Source organism: Sinocyclocheilus anshuiensis, unplaced genomic scaffold, assembly GCF_001515605.1.
Source record: "Sinocyclocheilus anshuiensis isolate Anshui unplaced genomic scaffold, SAMN03320099.WGS_v1.1 scaffold958, whole genome shotgun sequence".
NCBI classification, from domain to species: domain Eukaryota; kingdom Metazoa; phylum Chordata; class Actinopteri; order Cypriniformes; family Cyprinidae; genus Sinocyclocheilus; species Sinocyclocheilus anshuiensis.
In genome coordinates, this window is record NW_015539929.1 from 616,071 (window position 1) to 635,889 (window position 19,819).

Below are 19,819 nucleotides of genomic sequence, written 5' to 3' on the forward strand. Positions count from 1 at the left end.
AAAACTCATCTGTTTAGCTGTGCATTTATTGAATGAGCACTGTGCGACGTCCGAACTGATTGCACTGTATTTTATGTATAATCATTTTCTATTTTCAACTGTTTTAAATTCATTTTAAATACATTTTTAATTAATTTTCAATGTTTTTAAATTCCTTGTTTTATTGTTGTGATTATTTTTTATGATTATTTTACTTTCTTTTATGTAAAGCACTTTGAATTACCATTGTGTATGAAATGTGCTATATAAATAAACTTGCCTTGCCTTGCCTAAATGAATGTGCTTCCCCAGAACTGCATTTTGGAGCTCTATTTATAACTGATCTGCTTTAAATGTTCAGCCATAATAAATCCACTGTCTCCTTTACTCTTATCTTCAGTGTCCTGTCGTACAATTTACATGTTCCACACATGCAGATGTAGGCCAGAAAAAGTGCAAGTGTTTTCCAGCTGCAGAAGTTATCCATTATGGATGTGTTGTCCTCCCCTCATTGTCCTGATTTATCTAACTTGCAGACATATTTATGTAAATTGCTGATGTTTTTAGGACGTCAAGCAATTATCCCTTGGTGGCTTTAACAGAAGGTAGTGAGGACAATTCTCTTCAAGGTTGTTTAGACGGACACTCTGACGTGATTAGGGAAGAGTTACCTCATATTCCTGTGAGAAGCGTAGGCCGTCGTTGGCTTTCAGCCGCTCGATGTGGTCAGCCAAAGCACAGACAGAAACTGGAGGGTGTTCCCGCATTCCTGCAGGGAGAAAGAGAGGACGAACTGATAGCAGAGATTTCTATTGGCCTGTTTGGTTTTGGTTGGCTGAACTGAGGAACAAACACACTTTGGTTCACACAGTTTTTAGGCTTTTGGAAGATGGGCACACATGAAAACAACCCAAAGCATGAGAGAAATAGAAGGTGAAGGAGAAAGCACTAAGCTTTTAGCACCATGCTATGTGCTAAGACTAACGGCAGTGATGTAAGCGGTGAACGGACATGCTCATTGGCTGAAATATGAACCGCTTCCGGGTCAATAGCAAGGTGGCGTGAGCTGTTCTGTACAATCAAAATGGCATGTAAATGACACTGGCATATTACACAGAAGGACTACAACCTGAGCACACATTTAAAAACACAGATTGTTTTCCCTCCCATCCCACATCTGCTCAACTGAGATGTTTGAGACGGACATCCTGTGGAAAGGACGTGAGAGATGGTGAAGCTTTAACTCAGAGCAGCCAAAGTGGTGGAGGGGGCGTGGCTTTGGTCTTGATGGACAGGGAGGAGGAGCATAGAGATGAAGGTAGTGAACGTTCACACAGGAACGCAAGAGAGAAACTAACTTGAAGTAGTGGGGCAGCTGAAGGCACTGGAACCTGCAGAGAGAAGATGAGGAGGGACTGTGATATATGTCACTTACAGAAGAGAGAGGAAGAGGAAAAGAGACAGAGTATGTGCAGAAAGAGCAAAAGAAACACCCATGAGGAGCAGAAGACAACATGAAACCGCTTTCCCTACATATTTAACTTATGTAATATGACATATTTCTGAGTGAAACAAAATATTCAGTGCAAATACAAAGTTCTGTCATGAAACTCAAGATGGCACATTCAACTCAATCTGATATAATCACATCATTATTCACATGGCACAGATGATTGGTTTCTTTCACATCAGCAGCCAATGAGCTTGCTGCTCAACATTCAAATACTCGGCTAGTGCTTGCTGTAGCAGTTGCAGTGTGCTTCAAAACCCTCCACCTTCCCCAGCTCCACCTGTGTAGATCTGCAACAGGTAATTTGAAATACTGTATATTATATATAGGGGTTATTTTATATGTGTTTTATGTGCAGCAACAGTATTTCTTACATGCTCACAGCAGCATGTCTGTGGATGTATTGGCAGTAGCAAGTTTCAGTAGAACTTGCTATGTTTAAATAACATTTAATGCATAACATGACCAGAGCTATTTATTAAGTAAATATTCAAAATTTGACATTTTTAATGTTTTTGAAAGAAATTACTGATCTAGGCTGCATTTATTTGATCAAAAGTACAGTAAAAACAGTAATACTGTAAAATATTTTTACAATTCCAAATAATTGTTTTGAATTTGAATATATTTCAAAATGTAATTTATTCCTGTGATGAAACCTGAATTTTCAGCATCATTACTCCAGTCTTCAGTGTCACATGATTTTTCAGAAATCATTATAATACACTGATTTGCTGCTCAAGAAACATTTCTGATTATCATCACTGTTGAAAACAGCAGCTTTATATTTTTGTGGAAAACGTGACACTTTATTTTCAGGATTCTTTAATAAATAGAACGTTTGAAAGAACAGCATTTATTAGAATCAAATCTTTTGCAACATTATAAATGTCTTCACTGTCACTTTTGATCAATTTAATGCATCCTTGCTAAATAAAAGTATTAATTTCTTTAAAACAATGTACCTACCCTAAACTCTTGAGCTGTAGTGTAAATAAGGTCAATTTCTACATCAACCTTCCAAAGAATGAATCAAATCACTGCAATCTCACAATTGAAAGGCACTTTGTTTTCCTTTAATTCACATGAAAGCTCTCGGTTCAGAAATCAAGGACTGGCTTTCAGCATGTCAAAACACAACAGGATGTTTAAATTACACCTTGTGTATCACTGTTATGACTCAGACCAAAGTATGAACGAGGCGCTGGAATATATAGTTAATATAAATATAGTTTGCACGTCTTTAAACAGCGCCTGAAACATCAAACATTTATCTTCAATACAAACAGCCTTTATCTGTGAGGTAAGCCATTTTTACATTTTCAGAGTGTCCTGAAGCACAAATTCTGAACTTTCACAAGTAAACAAAACAACAACACTGGTAGTCTGGTTCCTCATTTGAAGATTCACAAGCAAGGAAAATCAATTTCCATGGCATGGAAGTTGAGCATGAATATTTCTCCCAGTTTCGCCATGAGAAAGATTGCGCATCAGTCGAGCATGCGCTTGCAGCCCAACAATCTGACATAAGAACACGAGTCACTTTGCAACTGAAGCAAAAGCAGATTTTTATTGAAGTCAGCAAAATGTCTGAGCATTCAGAAATTTCCCCTGAGAGAGAGAGAGAGAGAAAGAGAGAAAAATAGAAAGAGACAGAGGGAGAAGTGCAAAATATGGATTGAAAAGAGCGAGAAAGAGAAGGATTTTCTCCAGTGAATCATCCTGTTTAATTCTATCCATCAAGTTCAAAGCTCAGTCTAAACCAAATGAAGCAATAGGATGTGATGCCGCTATGTGTGTGTGTGTGTGTGTGTGTGTGTGTGTGTGTAGTTTGAGATTAGCTGGCAGGTTCTGCTCCTCAGTGTGTCCTTCACCTGACAGTGCGGCTCTGTGAATAATGTTTTGTCTTCACACCGAAGCTCCAGCTGAACCTGACATCCATAAATCCAGTGAACAGTTCTGTCTCTCTTTCTGAGGCCTACATCCAAACAACCCCAAACTGATTCGTTTTCTAAAGACACTCTGTTGCAAAACCTAGTGAGCATTTTAAGGTATCACAGAAGGGTGCAGTATCATGACTCTTCAGACCTCGTTCTGAGGCAGTACCGCATGCATCCTTCAAGGATCTCAGAATGCATATTCAAAGATGATGGACAGGTGAAAAGAAATGCCTGTGATAGTCCAGTCAGTATAGAAAGGTATGAATAAAATAGTTCAATACCATTAAAAATTGACTATTTTACCCAATCTTTGTGGGTGCTGTCTTTCCTTATGCTTAATGGAGTGTTAGAAACTAGGCTAATATGAACCTCTACACTGTAAACCCTGTGGACCATCCAGTGTTTTACTATTTACTACTATTTTACTACCATTACTACTATTTTACTACCATATTAGTATAATCAGAATTTTTATTAATTTATTATTATTATTTTTTTTTTTTGTTAAAGTTTTAGTTAATTTGTTATGTTTTTGTAATTGTTATTAGCTATTGTTAGCTTAATTTATTTTTTAAAACGTCTATATTGTTTTTTAAAATTTATTTTATTTCTATTTAGATTTAGTTATTTTAGTACATCAAGTGAGAAATGTTGCTTTGGCAACTAGCTAAAATAAAAGGTTTATTTATTTATTTATGAATTTCAGTTTATTTTATTTCAAGTAACAATTTTTTATGGTTTTAGTTTTAGTTAACTATAATAACTCTGTATTAGCCATATTTAGAGACAGGCCACTCTTATTCATCATGGATTTCTATTCCACCCGAATTATTATAAAAATCTACTGGTTGCTGTATATTATAAGGTACAAAGCACATTTTAATATGGCTAATATGTGACCCTGGACCAGTCATAAGGGTCCATTTTTTAAAATTGAGATTTATACATCAGCTCAAAGCTGAATAAATAAGCTTTCCATTGATGTATGGTTTTTTAGGATAGGACAATATTTGGCTGAGATACAACTATTTGAAAATCTGGAATCTGAGGGTGCAAAAAAATCAAAATATTTAGAAAATCGCCTTTAAAGTTGTCCAAATGAAGTTCTTACCAATGCATATTACTAATTAAAAATTAAATTTTGATATATTTACAGTTGGAAATTTAAAAAATATCTTCATAGAACATGATCTTTACTTAATATCCTAATGATTTTTGGCATAAAATAAAAATCAATAATTTTGACCCATACAATGTATTTTTGGCTATTGCTACAAATATACCCCAGCAACTTAAGACTGATTTTGTGCTCTAGGGTCACATATATGGTTATAAGCTGTAAAATATGCAGCCACCAATTTGCCATTCTGTAATACTAGAAACACTGACACTTTTTTTTTAAATAGTGAATTTCAAGTGAGCCGCTCAAGTTTTCAAGAATGGCCCTTCAGGAGGCAACACATGGAAAGTCACACTGGCTTCAAACACAGCTCTGTGTGTGTTATAAATGTGATGAGCTGTTTGTAACTCATTACTTTGATGTTAAAACAATAGAAGTCCATGAAAAGCGTCCATCATGACGTACCTTGCGTTTGATAGTTGAGCCTCCTCATTTCTACGGGGTCAGAGGAGTGGGCCAGTAAGTGATCTTTAACTCCAGCCGAGTGCTCATCTTTAGCCGAGGGCGAGGAGCGCTTCCTGTGCAGACAGGAAATGACATCAAACATGAGCATACAAACACACAGAGATCAGGTGGATGTGTAAATACGTAAGATATTTCTGTAACACTTTACAATAAAGTTCATTTGGTTAAACATTAGAATTAGTTAACATGAACTGACGTTCCAAAGCATTTATTAATCCTAGTTAATGTTACTTTCAATATTTACTAATACTCTATTAAAATTAATAGTTGTATCTGTTAATATTATTTAATGGACCTGAGCTAACGTGAACAGTGAATAATTGCATTTTATTAACTAACATTAACAAATGCTCATGGTTAGTTATTGTAATGCATTAACTGATGTTAACTAATAGGACTTTACAGTAAAGTGTTACTGATATTTCCCGTGTGTCAGTATGTGTTAGAGAGCAGCAGCACTAATCTGAGCTCAATTAAACTCTTCAATTGCCTCTCATTAAACACCAAACACAAACAAGCGTTTATTATCGGATCAAAGAGAGCCGCTCGATACCCACCTCTCCTGTTTGCTGCATCCCACAGAAAGAGACGAAGAAGCAGAGGAGAGAAAAGAGAAAATGTCACAGGAAGAAAACGGTACAGACGCTGTGTGTAGGGCGAGTTTGTCAGAAATGTGGAAATGCCATTGCTACTAATGAGCTCCGATTCGAGCTGACATTTGCAAAATGAGTTTTATTTTCACTCAACAGACATCTAACCTGAACTCTAGGCATTTGATTCTCCTGCACTCTTCAATAAGGCCGAATGGATTTGGTCATAATTGAGAAGAGGGGCACATTTTATCTGAGACTCGGACGTAATTTGGGGAGATCAGATTTTTGGTACAGTAGGTGTGTTATAAAATATCATTTCTGCAGTCTAGTTCAAAAATATATTCCCATTATTTGATAATTAAAGTTCTGTGAAAGTGTTCAGGAAAAAAGAAACTGTTAAATTGCTGACTGTCATTGTGAAGTAAGATTTCTTGACTTTTTGATTTTCTGCTCTTACATTGAGTCAGCAATGTCTCTGAGAGAGACCGGCTATTTATATCTGACAGGAGAAAGTGCAGTAAACTCCAGTTTGCTACGCACGGCGAAAAAGAAAATATGGTCACTTAAGCAGAATGCAATACATGCAATCTCAGTGCTGGATGAATGATTGTATTTTTCAGTAAAGTAATAGTACCTCTTGAAGAGCAGGATGGTGATGACGATGATGATGATGAGGATGACGGCCAGCACTGGTCCCATCACCCACAGCATCTCTGGGTCCTCAACGTGACGGGACATCCCGCTGTGGAGCTTCACCATCATGGGATCAGAGTAAGGGCTCACCGTGAACATCTTATGATACAGAAAGGAAGAGAGGATGGAGAAAGGACAAGAATTACTCAAAAGACATTCATACATATTCTTTATTATGACTACTTTGCACATTTCAACATTAAAGTTATCAAAACTATGACATAATACAAATAGAAGTAAGGGAAGTATGCAGTAATAAAATACATTAAATCAAGCGTTTTTGCCAGTCAAATCCCTTTGACCTCAAGTATTTATTTTTAATTTAATATTTCAATAATTGAAAAACACATTTGCATGTGCATGTTCTCTGATGTTGGTTAATGGTCACATGACATGCAAATAAATCTAGTATTTTATGATTTAATTGTTAGGTTTTCATAAACTCACAAATCCCAGTTTGGGAAACCCTGTAAATGAAAACTCTCTAAAATTTGGGTTCTTTCAAATGTTTGTTTAGAATCATGGATTCTCTTTGTAATTTTTGTTTATTTATTTATTTATTTTTTGATAAAACTTTGACCTCAAATATTTATTTGTAATTTAATATTTCAGTAATTTAATTGTTAAAATATTTTGTATTTTTAACGTTTATCTTTTTTTTGTAAGTGTTTATTAGTGTATTTGAGTAAATATTTGCTTTTTCTTTATCATCTGGTTAAAACTCATCTATACAGTATAAGCATGCATATTTGACTAAATACACACACACAGACACACACACACACACACACACACACACAAATATATATATACTGTAGAAATTCATACACATGGAAAATGGATATAAATTACATGTTTATATAATTATATATGTCTATAAAACTATAGTGAATACTTAAAATGACACTATAAACATTATTGTAATGCATCATACAGGCTTTATAGGATGTGTTAGAGGATGTGACAGAGATCAAGCAAAAATGTTGCAATAGATGTTGTCTTAATGTTGTCTATGCCATCTATAAAAATGCTAAAGGTTGAATTTTGTAGGTGTTTTTCATGAGATAGCCAATATGCGTGTCAACACTGTCAGCCTGAATGCAGTGTTTAATGACATTCAGTGATCACATGCAAAGTGAAAAATCTTTGTATTTGTGTTTGAGCAGAGCAGGAGGAAAACCTTCACATCTTCAAAGTAGCACAGAAGTCAGGCTCCTTCCACAGACGCTGGCAACTAATCGTCTTAGTAACACCTTTTAGACAGCACAGCGGGGCGCAGGAGAAAGAGGGATGGAAACAGGAAGATAGAGGGAGAGTGAGAGCGAGAGAAAGGGCTGAGGGAGGGGTAACCTCTTCCAACCCGCTGAGAAGCGGAGGATACGCATCATCAATCAAATCCCATCAGTGCTACACCTTCTGCATTTCCTCCGGAAGCGACACCAGGAACCACAGAAACCATCACTGCCCAGAACTCATTTACAGCAGCGCAGCACAAACACAGAATCTCAGAGGAGTCTCAGCGCACAAACCCACAGTTCACCCAAAAATGAAAACCGTCTCATCCTTTATATATAGACATTTCGCAAAATACCTTCTTTCATGTCTGCAGAGGAAAGAAAGTCTTAAAGGTTTGGAAAAACACACTTTCCTACTTTCCAGTATAAATATCTAAACTTTCTTTAATCAAGATACATTTACTTGAGACAGAAAATGATTTAAAGTATTAAGCCTTGTTTAAAAATAAATAAATAAAGAAATAAGTTAAACAATTAAGTTAAATTTTATGCTTAAAACAATAAAAAAAAATTGCCAGTGGGTTAAAAAATAATCAACTTTATGAAAAAAAGTTTTACTTGTTTTTAGCATCAACATACTTAATTTTGACTTTTTTTTCCAGAAAAATAATTAAACATTTAAATTTAAATGATTCAAAATTATTTTTGCAGTGCATAATGGTGAGTAAATGATGACAGATTTTTCATTTTAATCAACTATCACTATATAGTTCATCTATATGTTTTAATATATAGTTATATTAATTTAATCAACTATCACTATAGATAAGTTTTATCTCAATATAAACACAGATTAGAAAACATATGCCATATCTAATTTGACACATCTGTGAGGAAAAACCAAAGGGAATTTTTCATTTCTCAGTAGCTGCTCTTGCATCGCTCAGGAGACTTTTTTAATACATAAAATCAGATGCAAATGAGTCTATAGTTGACATACAGTATAAAAATAGAGCTATAAAATGAAATGTGGAGCAGCTAAGACCATTTATCAATCAAGTTTATACAGAGATCTATATTTCTAAGCTACAGACAAATTTGAGCACAGACTGAGACATTGTTGAGATATCTTCTGAAACTCCCAGATACATGTGTGAGATTCTCCATGAGACTCTCTGATTTAATGTAGGAGGAGGAATATATGAGAAATTAAATTAAACAGGTTTTATGTCTTAGTTCACTGTTTTATTATTTTTTTTTTTGTCCACAGGAATGTTTTTGGGGAATGATTGGCTGAATGATTGACACTAAGAAACACAACAGTACGGTAAATTGTACTGTTTAGTTTGTGTCAAATTAATCTAGCATTCACTCTGAATGAGCTTTTGTGTGCATCCTGATTGGCTGCTTTCCATTCGTTCCTTAGCATTTATCCAAAGAAAAAAACACTTCTTTCACAAAGCCAATGACTCCAAGTTCATCTTTCATGCAATTATGTAAGAAATGAAAAAGCTGTGATGACTGGATGAGCACTCATTGCGCTGTAATCTTGATGAAGTTGTTTGCTCAGAGGGACGGGCGAGTGTGCTAATGTGCACGGCACATCATAAAACTAAATGGATCAACTTTCAGGCTATAAATCATCTTAAATGCATGTCCACCAACTCTTTCCAGACTGAACAGATTTTTTTTTTTTTAGCCTTGAGACAGTACGAAACCTCCTGGCAACACTTTTGCAACCCTTCATATTTAAAAAAGTCTTTTAAGGGCTGGTTCACACAGAATGTGTTTGTCCATTCCAGTATGCTACTTTTCCATAGTTTTTCTATGTAAACCCACTAGACGGATGTGTTTGAGCATTGCATCTCTCCCTCGACACGCTGTTCTAAAAACATAGCGCTCAAGTTAAAATAAGTTCAGCTTTTAAAAAACCTGTATCGAGACCTTGTGTTTTTCCCAATTCCACTGCCAGTGTCTTGTGTTTTTCAAAGCAGAAGCGTATTCTTTGTGAATGGCCTCTAAGTCATTGACTCAGTGGGAAGCAAGACAGCTCACTTCTGTTTCAGACATGTCCATAACACTGATGGAACAACAAGAAAACAATGAAATGTTTTCTGCTTTAATTTTTCTGGATTCCGTATTAATGATTTAATTAACATTTAATCAGCAAAGATCACATCTAATCAATCAAATGAAAAAAAATTATGTAACAATTTAATAATTAATTTAACTTTTAAAAACAACATTTTAACCTATGAGAACAAAATGCTACTAAATTACTACTACTACTTTGCTAAGTATGTTTATATTTACATATTTCTTTTATTTTGGTGGTTTGTTGTGAAGACCTTTAAGGTTCTGTCTGTCTGTGTTTCTCAAGTGAAGTGACTCTCGGAGCAGCTCTGGAGATGAAGTTCCTGTGTTCATGTCACACCAGAGCATCACGTGTGCTTCAGTATGTGCAGTAGACAAAACTGCAGTGCTCGGTCACACAGAGACAGGCAGAACATGCAGACTTTCATGATATTTCAATAGCAGTCTTCTGTGGTTAAATAATCACAGACACTAGTCTGCATCACAATTGGAGTCTTCTGTGGCACTTTAATGATTGGATTCCACGATTGCACATTTTGGCAACAGTCACAGGGCTCTAGATCTGTCAGGTTATTATGATCATCACCTCTGTCTCTCTCTGCAACAGGATTGAGAGAGAAACTCTGAGCGGAGAGAGAGAGCGGCTAGAAGCGCTGTGGGAATCTGTCAGTGGGAAACTTTCACAGTGATCAATTTAATTGGCACTACCTTAGACGGAAGCACATCCCACAGCGTGAGTCATGCATCTCTGACTGACTCCAGCCACTAATTACTGATGCACATTCAAGTGTGTTTTGATTTCTCCTTCACGTCTTCTCCATCTCTTCATCTTGAACGCTCAGGTCTCTCTCTCCAGCATTAATGATAGCATCTCTCTCTTCTCCGCCGTCACACTCTCTGCTGATCTGCCACAGTCCTTCATGTCTTTCTGACAGATAGGCAACAGCTAGTGAGAATTGGTAAATTCACATCCAACAACCGCACCACCAGCACTGGCACCCCTCAGGGTTGTGTCCTCTCCCCACTAGGACAGTCAGGCACAAGAACAGTTTCTTTCCCCAGGCAATCTACTTCATGAACAGTTAATATTCTCCCATTGTGCAATTAAAGTACAGTATGTGCAATAACCTTATACTTATTTATCACCCTAAACCCTAGTACATCCCTACAACTTATTTTATTTTATTCTATTCCTATTCCATCTATAGCACACCTGTACATACAATTTATTCTTTTTTTGTGGTTTATATTTATGCATGTATATTTTATTCACAACTCATTTTTATTATCTGTGTGTTGTTGTTGTCTCCGTGTACTGGAAGCTTGTGACACTATAACAAATTCCTTGTATGTGCAAACATACTTGGCAATAAAGCTCTTTCTAAAGCTCTTTCTGTGATGTCTCTTTCTCCTTCTTTCTTTCATCTCCTCCTCCTCTAATCTGTTTTTCTTTAAGTGCTGCGGTAGTTTTGCAGTTGACCTCTTTCATCCAATTTCACACCCGCTAGTCTGTTTACCAGCCCACCGCAGACTGTTCTTTCACAAGACCCTCTCATCTTCAAATTTTTTTTCTTCTCTGATCCTCTCCTTTCATTATTTCTATTTTAAGATTTAAATTTAAGATTTGAAAAGAAAAATCAGATTGAATATACTGTAGGTCAGATGGGTGTTTTAGAATCACTGAGATGCAAAAAATGATTGGTGACAGTACAAATATCTAAACATTCTTAAATCAAGATACATTTACTTGGGAAGCAAAATTACTTAAGATATTAAGTCTTGTTTTCTAAAAAAAAAGAAAAAAAAAAGGAAAAATCTAGTTACTTTTTGCTTAAAACAAGAAAAAAAAATCTTCTATATATATATTGCAGTATTAATATTATTATTATATTTTTTAATATTTTGAATTAGTTTGTATTTTTAGATTTCCTATTTTAATTTTAGCTACAGTTTTAGTAATTTTGATGTGTGTCATTTGTAGTTTATATTATTTTTTATTTCAGTTTCAGTTTGAGTACACAGTTATTTTGTAAATTTAGTTATTTTAGTACATAAAGTTAAACTAAATGAGAAATGTTACCTTGGCAACTAGCTGAAATAATTAAAGGTTTATATATAGTTATATTTATATTTATACATATAGTCTCACATGTGTACATCTGTGTCTGCATGCACCTGTTATTCCCTACTTTATGGGGACCAAAAGTATTATAGTAATACCAGTAAATGTTGTCCTTGTGGGGTCATTTTGTACGCCCCCATAAAAAAACCAGCTTATAAATCATACAGAATTAAGTTTTGTGAGTCTAATGTCTAAAATGCAGAAAGTTTTTTTTTTTTTTGTGAGGGGTTGGTTTAGCGGTAGGGTTAGGTAAGGTGATAGAAAATACAGTTTGTACAGTATAAAAACCATTTTGTCTATGGAATGAACCCATAAAACTCAGAAACCAGTGTGTGTGTGTGTGTGTGTGTGTGTGACTCACCGAGTCCCGGTCCTTCAGTGCTGCCAATATAAACGTGCGATACTGCTGCTGTCCAGGCAGAGGTTTGTTATGGAAGCCGCTGTAGGTTTTCTCGTCTCCTAACACAAAGGTTTCTGGAAGATTCTCCAGCTTGGCAGCGATGTAAGGCCACAGGAAGTCCTGAGTTTGTCTCCTCCTCCTCCTCTTTCTTACACCTGAGTCTCCATTACTGCCCAATAGCTGATAAATCACAGAGAACACATCACATGAAGCACATCAGTAAAATGACAAACAGTGATATACTGGTAAAAAAGCATCCTTCATGCATAAAGCCACTGACATGAATGTTTATACAACCTTCGTATACAAGTTTTCTAAGGTGCTAAATGATGTCAAATTTTGGGGCAAATTGGATTAATCAAGAGACGTTTTTCAACCCATTTTTGACTAAATGAACAGAAGAAAGATTGATACTAAAATAAATACTAATTTATTTAACTAGATTCAATTAAATGCATATTAAAAAGACACATTAGGGCCACACTGCAGGTTCATTTTAAATACTTCAAAATGATTGCAGTTATATAAATATATGTAAATGGATTAATTTGATCAAAAGTGACAGTAAAGACATTTAAATTTTTCTATTGAGATTTCTATTAAAAAATGCTGTTCTTTGGAACTTTCTATTCATAAAAGAATTCTGAAAAAATGTATCAGTTTCCATAAAATTATGAAGCAGCACAGCGGTTTTCAACATTATATTATTAATAAGAAATGTTTCTTGAGCAGCAAATCAGCATATTAGAATAATTTCTGAAGGATCATGTGACACTGAAGACTGAAGGATCACTGAAGACACTGAATGATGCTGAAAATTCAGCTTTGATCACAGGAATAAATTACATTTTAAAACATATTACAATAGAAAACAGTTGTTTTTAATTGTAATAATATTTCACAATTTTGCTGTTTTTACTGTATTTTTGATCAAATAAGTGCAGCTTGGGTGAGAAACCTCTTTCAAAAACATTAAACAATGCCACCCACCCTCAAACTTTTGAACAATTTATATACTGGCCAGCAGTCCTCTAGGTCTGTGCTGATTGGCACTTTCAGTCCATGAAACAGCTGGACTGTGACCCAGAGGTCAGAGGTCAGATATCAGCCTCAGGTGCTTCAATCTCAGGCATCATTAATTCAAAATGACACACACACTCTTTCTCTGGTACCTTTATCTGTCTCTTTATAGACCACTTCCCCTGTTTCTCCATCCCTCACTCTTTCTCTCTTTTTCTTTCTCCCCACTACCATAATAACCAACAGACCGCTGCCTCTTTAGCTTTAGTAAAGCACATTTGGTGAAGACTGAATCAAATCCAAGGGCACAGGATTTCAGCTGAACAAATGGAGTCTAGCAGCAGAGAGAACGAGGACTGCAGCGAGTATAATATCAGTGCAGTGATAAACACCAGCACAACACGCGATCCAATAATACACCTCTCATTTGACTCGGCAACGCTCATAAATAAGGGGCAACTCGGGGGAGAACGGCTGCGTGAAAACGGGCTGTTTCAAAACGCTGGTGACACCATTGTGATTTTTACAGCGCCACTGCATTTTGATATTCAGTAGGCAGCACCTTAAAAGTTTCCCCTAATTTGCAGACGATAGTTTATTGAGAGCAAGCAAACTCATGAGAAAGCAGAATTATGCTGGAGCCCGAAAGCTTAGTAGTAATAACAAAAACGCAAAAATGCCAAGAGAAGCATTTTAAGAGTCCTCAAAGTGCCTGTGTGTCTCAACAGCTGATGCACAGATGCAGAAGAACTGAGAGACGTGAAAAATAACAAGTGGAACAACAAAATAGTTGCATCATAGTGATGTATGTTCATAACATAAATAAGCTAACAGAGTGTGAAACATCTGTTTATGTTATTTTTATATGATCATCACAAACTCACCTCATCCAGATCCATATCCTCTGGGTTTTCCCAACGGCGTAGAGTGGATGTAGTTACTGGCACCACCACTATATAAAACCAACTAAGAGGAAAACAAAGAAACAAGTCATTAACAATATGATCAATTTTTCCTTACCATGCATATATAGTTTGGAGTCAGGCAGATTTTTTTAATGTTTTTGAAAGAAGGCTCTTCTGCTCACCAAAGCTGCATTTATTTGATCAAAATTACAGTAAAATTAGTAATATTGTGAACTATTATTACAATAAAAAAACTGTTTTCTATGTGAATATATTTAAAAAAAGAAATTTATGTGATCAAATCTGAATTTCAGCATCATTACTCCAGTCTTCAGTGTCACATGATCCTCCAGAAATCATTCTAATATACTGATTTGCTGCTCAAGAAACATTTCTGATTATTATCAATGTTGAAAACAGTTGTGCTGCTTCATACTTTTGTGGAAATCCTGATTTTTTAAGATTCTTTGATGAACAGAACGTTCAAAAGAACAGCATTTATCTGAAATAGAAATATTCTGTAACATTATAAATGTCTTTACTGTCACTTTTGATCAACTGAATGCATTCTTGCTAAATAAAAGAAAATCTTTTAAATGATTGTGTTTATTCACTATTTATTCATTACTGTCACACCTTAGGTCATCACTACACGACTCAAACGATGTTGTTCATAAGTTAGACCCGTTTCACACACAACAGAACTTGATAATGAAAAGCATGACCCTCTTCATCTCTGATGAAGACAGATTCTGGAGTTCACAAACCTTTCTAGCTGCGCTTTATCACAGGTTCAGCGTGTTTGTTTGTGATGAAACAGTCTGGTTGGGCATTACACCACTGATTGCATTTTTAAATGAATCTGTGACAGCCATGCAGCCTGTGGCTCGTTCAATGACTGAAACAAACACTTGAAACCCAATTATCGGCTGAGTAATTCCCACACTCTCATGTCAGGCCCAAGCAAGAGCATTGTTTGATATGTGTGATGTCTATAACGTCTGATGTAACTGCCGCTAACAATCTCGCTCGGGCTTTGATGAGGAAATACGTCTGGTAGTTTCTAATTAAAGCATTTCTGTGCTGTCTTTGGTCAGAACCGATCCTGCGGGCAGCGTTCAGTTGGCTCAGACTGCACCGCATTACACCAAATCCAGCTCGCTGCAGTGAACTAAACCCGTGTGAGACGCTCCTGTGAGCTGGGATGGGAAGTGTTTGAGTATTAACCTTCAGCCTCAGTCTTGCTAAAACACAACGGTCCAATATTTGCCCAAAGAGGAACAGGATTCTTGTCTACGTGCGCTGGCTGAACTCTGAGACTCCTGCAAACATCGCCTGAGAGCCGACACATTTAATCTCTGAGCTGTTTTAAGATAAACAATGAGGAATAAGTGCTAACACTGCTGCATTAGATAAACAGTAATGATTATGGTTGCTTTTACTTTGACATCAAATGTCAGTAAATGCAAAAGAAAACATTACTTTTTTTTTTCTCTGTTTATTGTCAAAGCACTTAATGTAGGCTACAAGCAATGTATGTACAGTAATGTACACTGTTAGACATTTCTGTAATTTCTACAGTTATTTACTGTATATCACCCAGGATAATACTGCAAATTCGCTTTACAGTAAGTAACTGTAATATCCTTTGCATCATGGGAATTTTCTGTGACGTCAAACCTCACATACAGTGACTTACTGTATTTTTTAAAATTGCTGTATACTACTGTATTTGCCGTAATGGCCTCTTTGGCGCCATTCTATTGAGGTTGCTTTATTTTCCTCATTTCTCACATTTGAATTGACAAGATTTGACTTACACTGTGTCTACAACGCCGCAACAGCTTGGGGCTGACTACACTGGATGTTACATCGCGTGTAATGATTGGAAAATCCGTTTGTCCTTCGTATCAGAAACAGCCGAGCGCTTGGAGTACATCTGTACGTCAGAAATATACCGCGGCATCACTTTACTGTCCGCATCCACTGTAGATAGTATAAAGGGTTCTATATTGTCTTTTGCCGAGTCGCGCCATGGGTTTTGCCCGGGGATGAACAAGCAAGAGTGGAAGAGTTCCGGAGAACATCTGCACTGTGTGTCGATGCACCTACGAGAGAATAAGACCAATAAGCAAGGTAAAAAATATATGTACGTTTGTCTGTGTGTTTGTGTCAACATTTTTTCACACCAGTTTAACCTAGTAACATTTACCCGTCAACATAGCAGTAACAAACTTTACTATTGTAAACTGCACTGTCGTTTCAAACGACTTTTGTCAGCTTATTGAATTACCAAATTAAAATGACTTTTAACGAGCAACGCTTATCTTGTATTAACATTAAGTTAACTAATGTGACATTTTGTTCAGGTGTTAGTAGTTAATGTTGGCCAGTAGCCTATTGAGAAAATAAAATCGTATGTTAGCTAGGTTAAACAAGTTTTATGGCTAGCTGCCTTTCTAGTTTTAGAATTTGTTTGTTATAGTTTTTAGAGGTGCAGAGTGCTGGACAGACCATTGTATGATTGTGGCCAAGCTCCATATGAAAGTGCGCCCCCCCTTGCGGCTGCAAAAACCCAACAAAAAGAAGCTAAATTGTAACCGCTTGGGAAACACAGAAGCAAGAAATGAGTTTCGACGTCTCCTAGATGAGAAACTAAGGGAGTCGGAACCTTGTCTGAGCTCAGAAAACACCATGGAACAACAGTGGACCTATGTCAGCTCTGTGCTCTACGAGGCAGTAGCCCAATCCATCGGCTATAAGAGCAGGAGCCACCAAGATTGGTTTGACGATAACTCAGACACCATCCACAACTTGCTTAAGGATATGCACATAGCACACCGGGCAACTTTAGAAAACCCTTCATCCACCAAGACCAGACAGCATTTGCAGGCAATCCGGTGGAAAGTGCAAAGGGAAATACGGGCCATGCAGAATCAATGGTGGACTGAAAAGGCATATGAAATCCAGTCTTTTGCCAATAAAAATGACATGTATAACTTCTATAATGCTGTCAAAACCATCTACGGACCAACAAATCGCTGCGTCACTTCCCTGAAAACAGCAGATGGTCTAACACTTCTATAATGCTGTCAAAACCATCTACCGACCAACAAATCGCTGCGTCACTTTCCTGAAAACAGCACTTCTGAAGGACCAAAATAGTATCCTGTTGAGGTGGGCTGAACATTTTGACACCCTGCTCAATCAGGATTCTGATGCAGACAAACTGCCAAAACTTCCTCCCATCCACGATCTCAGACTGCCACCAACCTTTCAGGAGGTTCTATCATCTGTCCATTCCCTTAAGAACAAGTCCCCTGGCGCTGATAATATCCCTGCTGAGCTACTGAAGGAGGGGAGGTACATATGTATGCACACCCTCTACCGGTACATCACCAAGGCCTGGACTGATGAGAACATCCCACAGCAATGGAGAGATGCAAATATTGCTGTTATCTATAAGAACAAGGGTGACAGGGCCATTTGCGGCAATAGTAGGGGCCTATCACTGCTTTCTGTGGGTGGTAAGGTCCTGCCTGGCCAAGGTGATGCTTCATAGACTCTAATATTCTCTATTCTGTAGTATTAACAACATCACACATAATGTTGTCAGTCAATGCTGCCTGAATCGCAGTGTGGATTTAGGAAGAATAGGAGCACGATCGACATGATCTTCACAGCCCGGCAGCTTCAGGAAAAGTGCCGGGAGCAACATCAGGACATGTTTATGGCCTTTGTCAATCTCTCAAAAGCATTCGACACTGTGCAAAGAGAGCTCTTATGGGATGTACTCCTCAGGTTTGGCTTTCCCAATAAATTTGTTAACATCCTCCGCCAGTTCCATGATGGGATGACTGCTTGGGTGTCCATAGGCGGACAAGAGTCCGAGCCCTTCCTTGTGTGCACAGGGGTGAGGCAGGGGTGTGTGCTAGCACCAGTGCTCTTTAACATCTTCCTCCTGTGTATCACCAAGCTTCTCCACAACAAGATTGAAAATAGCAGTGGCATAGCAGTAGACTTCAGACTAGATGGCAACCTCTTTAATATTAGGAGGCTACATGCAACCAAAAAACTCTGTAGAGAGCGGGTCCTGGAGCTGCAGTATGCAGATGACTGTGCTTTTGTGGCCCATACTCCAGAGGACCTTCAAACTGTCCTTGCTGTGGCGGTTAGGGCGTACGGCAGGATGGGGCTCACTGTCAACACCACCAAGACAGAAGTGGTTTGCCAATGGAGTACCAATGTCCCACCCACACTTCCTGCCTTCACTGTTGGGGATGAACAGCTGTCAGTAGTGCCATCTTTTAAATATCTGGGGAGTATTCTCGCTGAGGACTGTGGCATCGACAACGAAATCCAGAGCCGCATTAAACAGGCATCAGTTGCCTTTGGGAGACTTCAGCGTAGAGTCTTTCACAACAAGAATCTTCATCCCTCCACAAAGGTCGCCGTATACCAAGCGGTCTGTGTTACTACCCTGCTCTATAGCTGTGAAGCTTGGGTAACCTACAGCCGTCACATCAGGTCCCTAGAGCACTTCCATATAAGCTGCCTTCAGCGCATTCTGGGAGTTTGTGGCCCATACTCCAGAGGATCTTCAAACTGTCCTTGCTGTGGCGGTTAGGGAGTATAGCAGGATGGGGCTCACTGTCAACACCACCAAGTCAGAAGTGGTTTGCCAATGGAGTACCAATGTCCCACCCACACTACCTGCCTTCACTGTTGGGGATGAACAGCTGTCAGTAGTGCCATCTTTTAAATATCTGGGGAGTATTCTCGCTGAGGACTGTGGCATCGACAACGAAATCCAGAGCCGCATTAAACAGGCATCAGTTGCCTTTGGGGGACTTCGGCGTAGAGTCTTTCACAACAAGAATCTTCATCCCTCCACAAAGGTCGCCGTATACTAAGCGGTCTGTGTCACCACCCTCCTCTATACCTGTGAAGCTTGGGTAACCTACAGCCGTCACATCAGGTCCCTAGAGCACTTCCATATAAGCTGCCTTCAGCGCATTCTGGGAGTTACCTGGCGTGATCTTGTGTCTCACACTGAAATACTTAAAAAGACCAACTGTAGAAGTATTGAGGCCATGATCACCCAGCGCCAGCTGCAGTGGTTGGGGCACGTGATAAGGATGCCCCCATGTCGACTGCCCCGCAGAGTGCTATACGGCCAGCTACATCATGGTCGACGTTCAGCTGGGGGGCCGAAGAAGCGATATAAGGATCAGATGAAGAACATCTTGAAGAAGTGTAAGATCAGACCCGAGGACCTGGAGGATGTTGCTGCTGACCGTACCATCTGGCAAAAGCTGTGTAGAGATGGGGTTCATACGCTGGAGATGGAGAGGACAATCAGAAGACAGCAGAAGCGAGCCAGGAGAAATACAGCCATGGCTGCCACCACTGCCATTACTACTACCATTACATACATATGCCCCACCTGTAATCGAGTGTGTGGGTCCAGGATAGGACTGTTTAGCCATCAAAGATCTCACCGATAAAGGCGTGGACGTCGTCATCGGATTCGATGGACAACCGAGAGAGAGAGAGAGAGAGAGATGTATGTATGTGTGTATATGTATATATATATATATATGTGTGTGTGTATGTATATGTATTATATATGTATGTATATATATGTATATATATATATATATATACACCTTGCTACGTGTAC

The 19,819-nt window shown here is 37.9% G+C and overlaps 1 protein-coding gene across 1 annotated transcript in view; it reads right to left on the bottom strand.

Moving 5' to 3' along the window:
- Positions 1 to 19,819, bottom strand: part of ptprfa (protein tyrosine phosphatase receptor type Fa) — a 210,893-nt gene that overhangs the window by 20,705 nt on the left and 170,369 nt on the right. The window contains exons 19-25 of the mRNA XM_016483884.1: positions 14,116 to 14,197; positions 12,173 to 12,391; positions 6,302 to 6,459; positions 5,632 to 5,643; positions 5,015 to 5,127; positions 1,338 to 1,370; positions 651 to 748 (exon numbers count right to left, since the gene is read on the bottom strand). Of these exons, the coding sequence (XP_016339370.1) occupies positions 651 to 748; positions 1,338 to 1,370; positions 5,015 to 5,127; positions 5,632 to 5,643; positions 6,302 to 6,459; positions 12,173 to 12,391; positions 14,116 to 14,197 (715 nt within the window). The remainder of the gene's footprint in view (positions 1 to 650; positions 749 to 1,337; positions 1,371 to 5,014; positions 5,128 to 5,631; positions 5,644 to 6,301; positions 6,460 to 12,172; positions 12,392 to 14,115; positions 14,198 to 19,819) is intronic.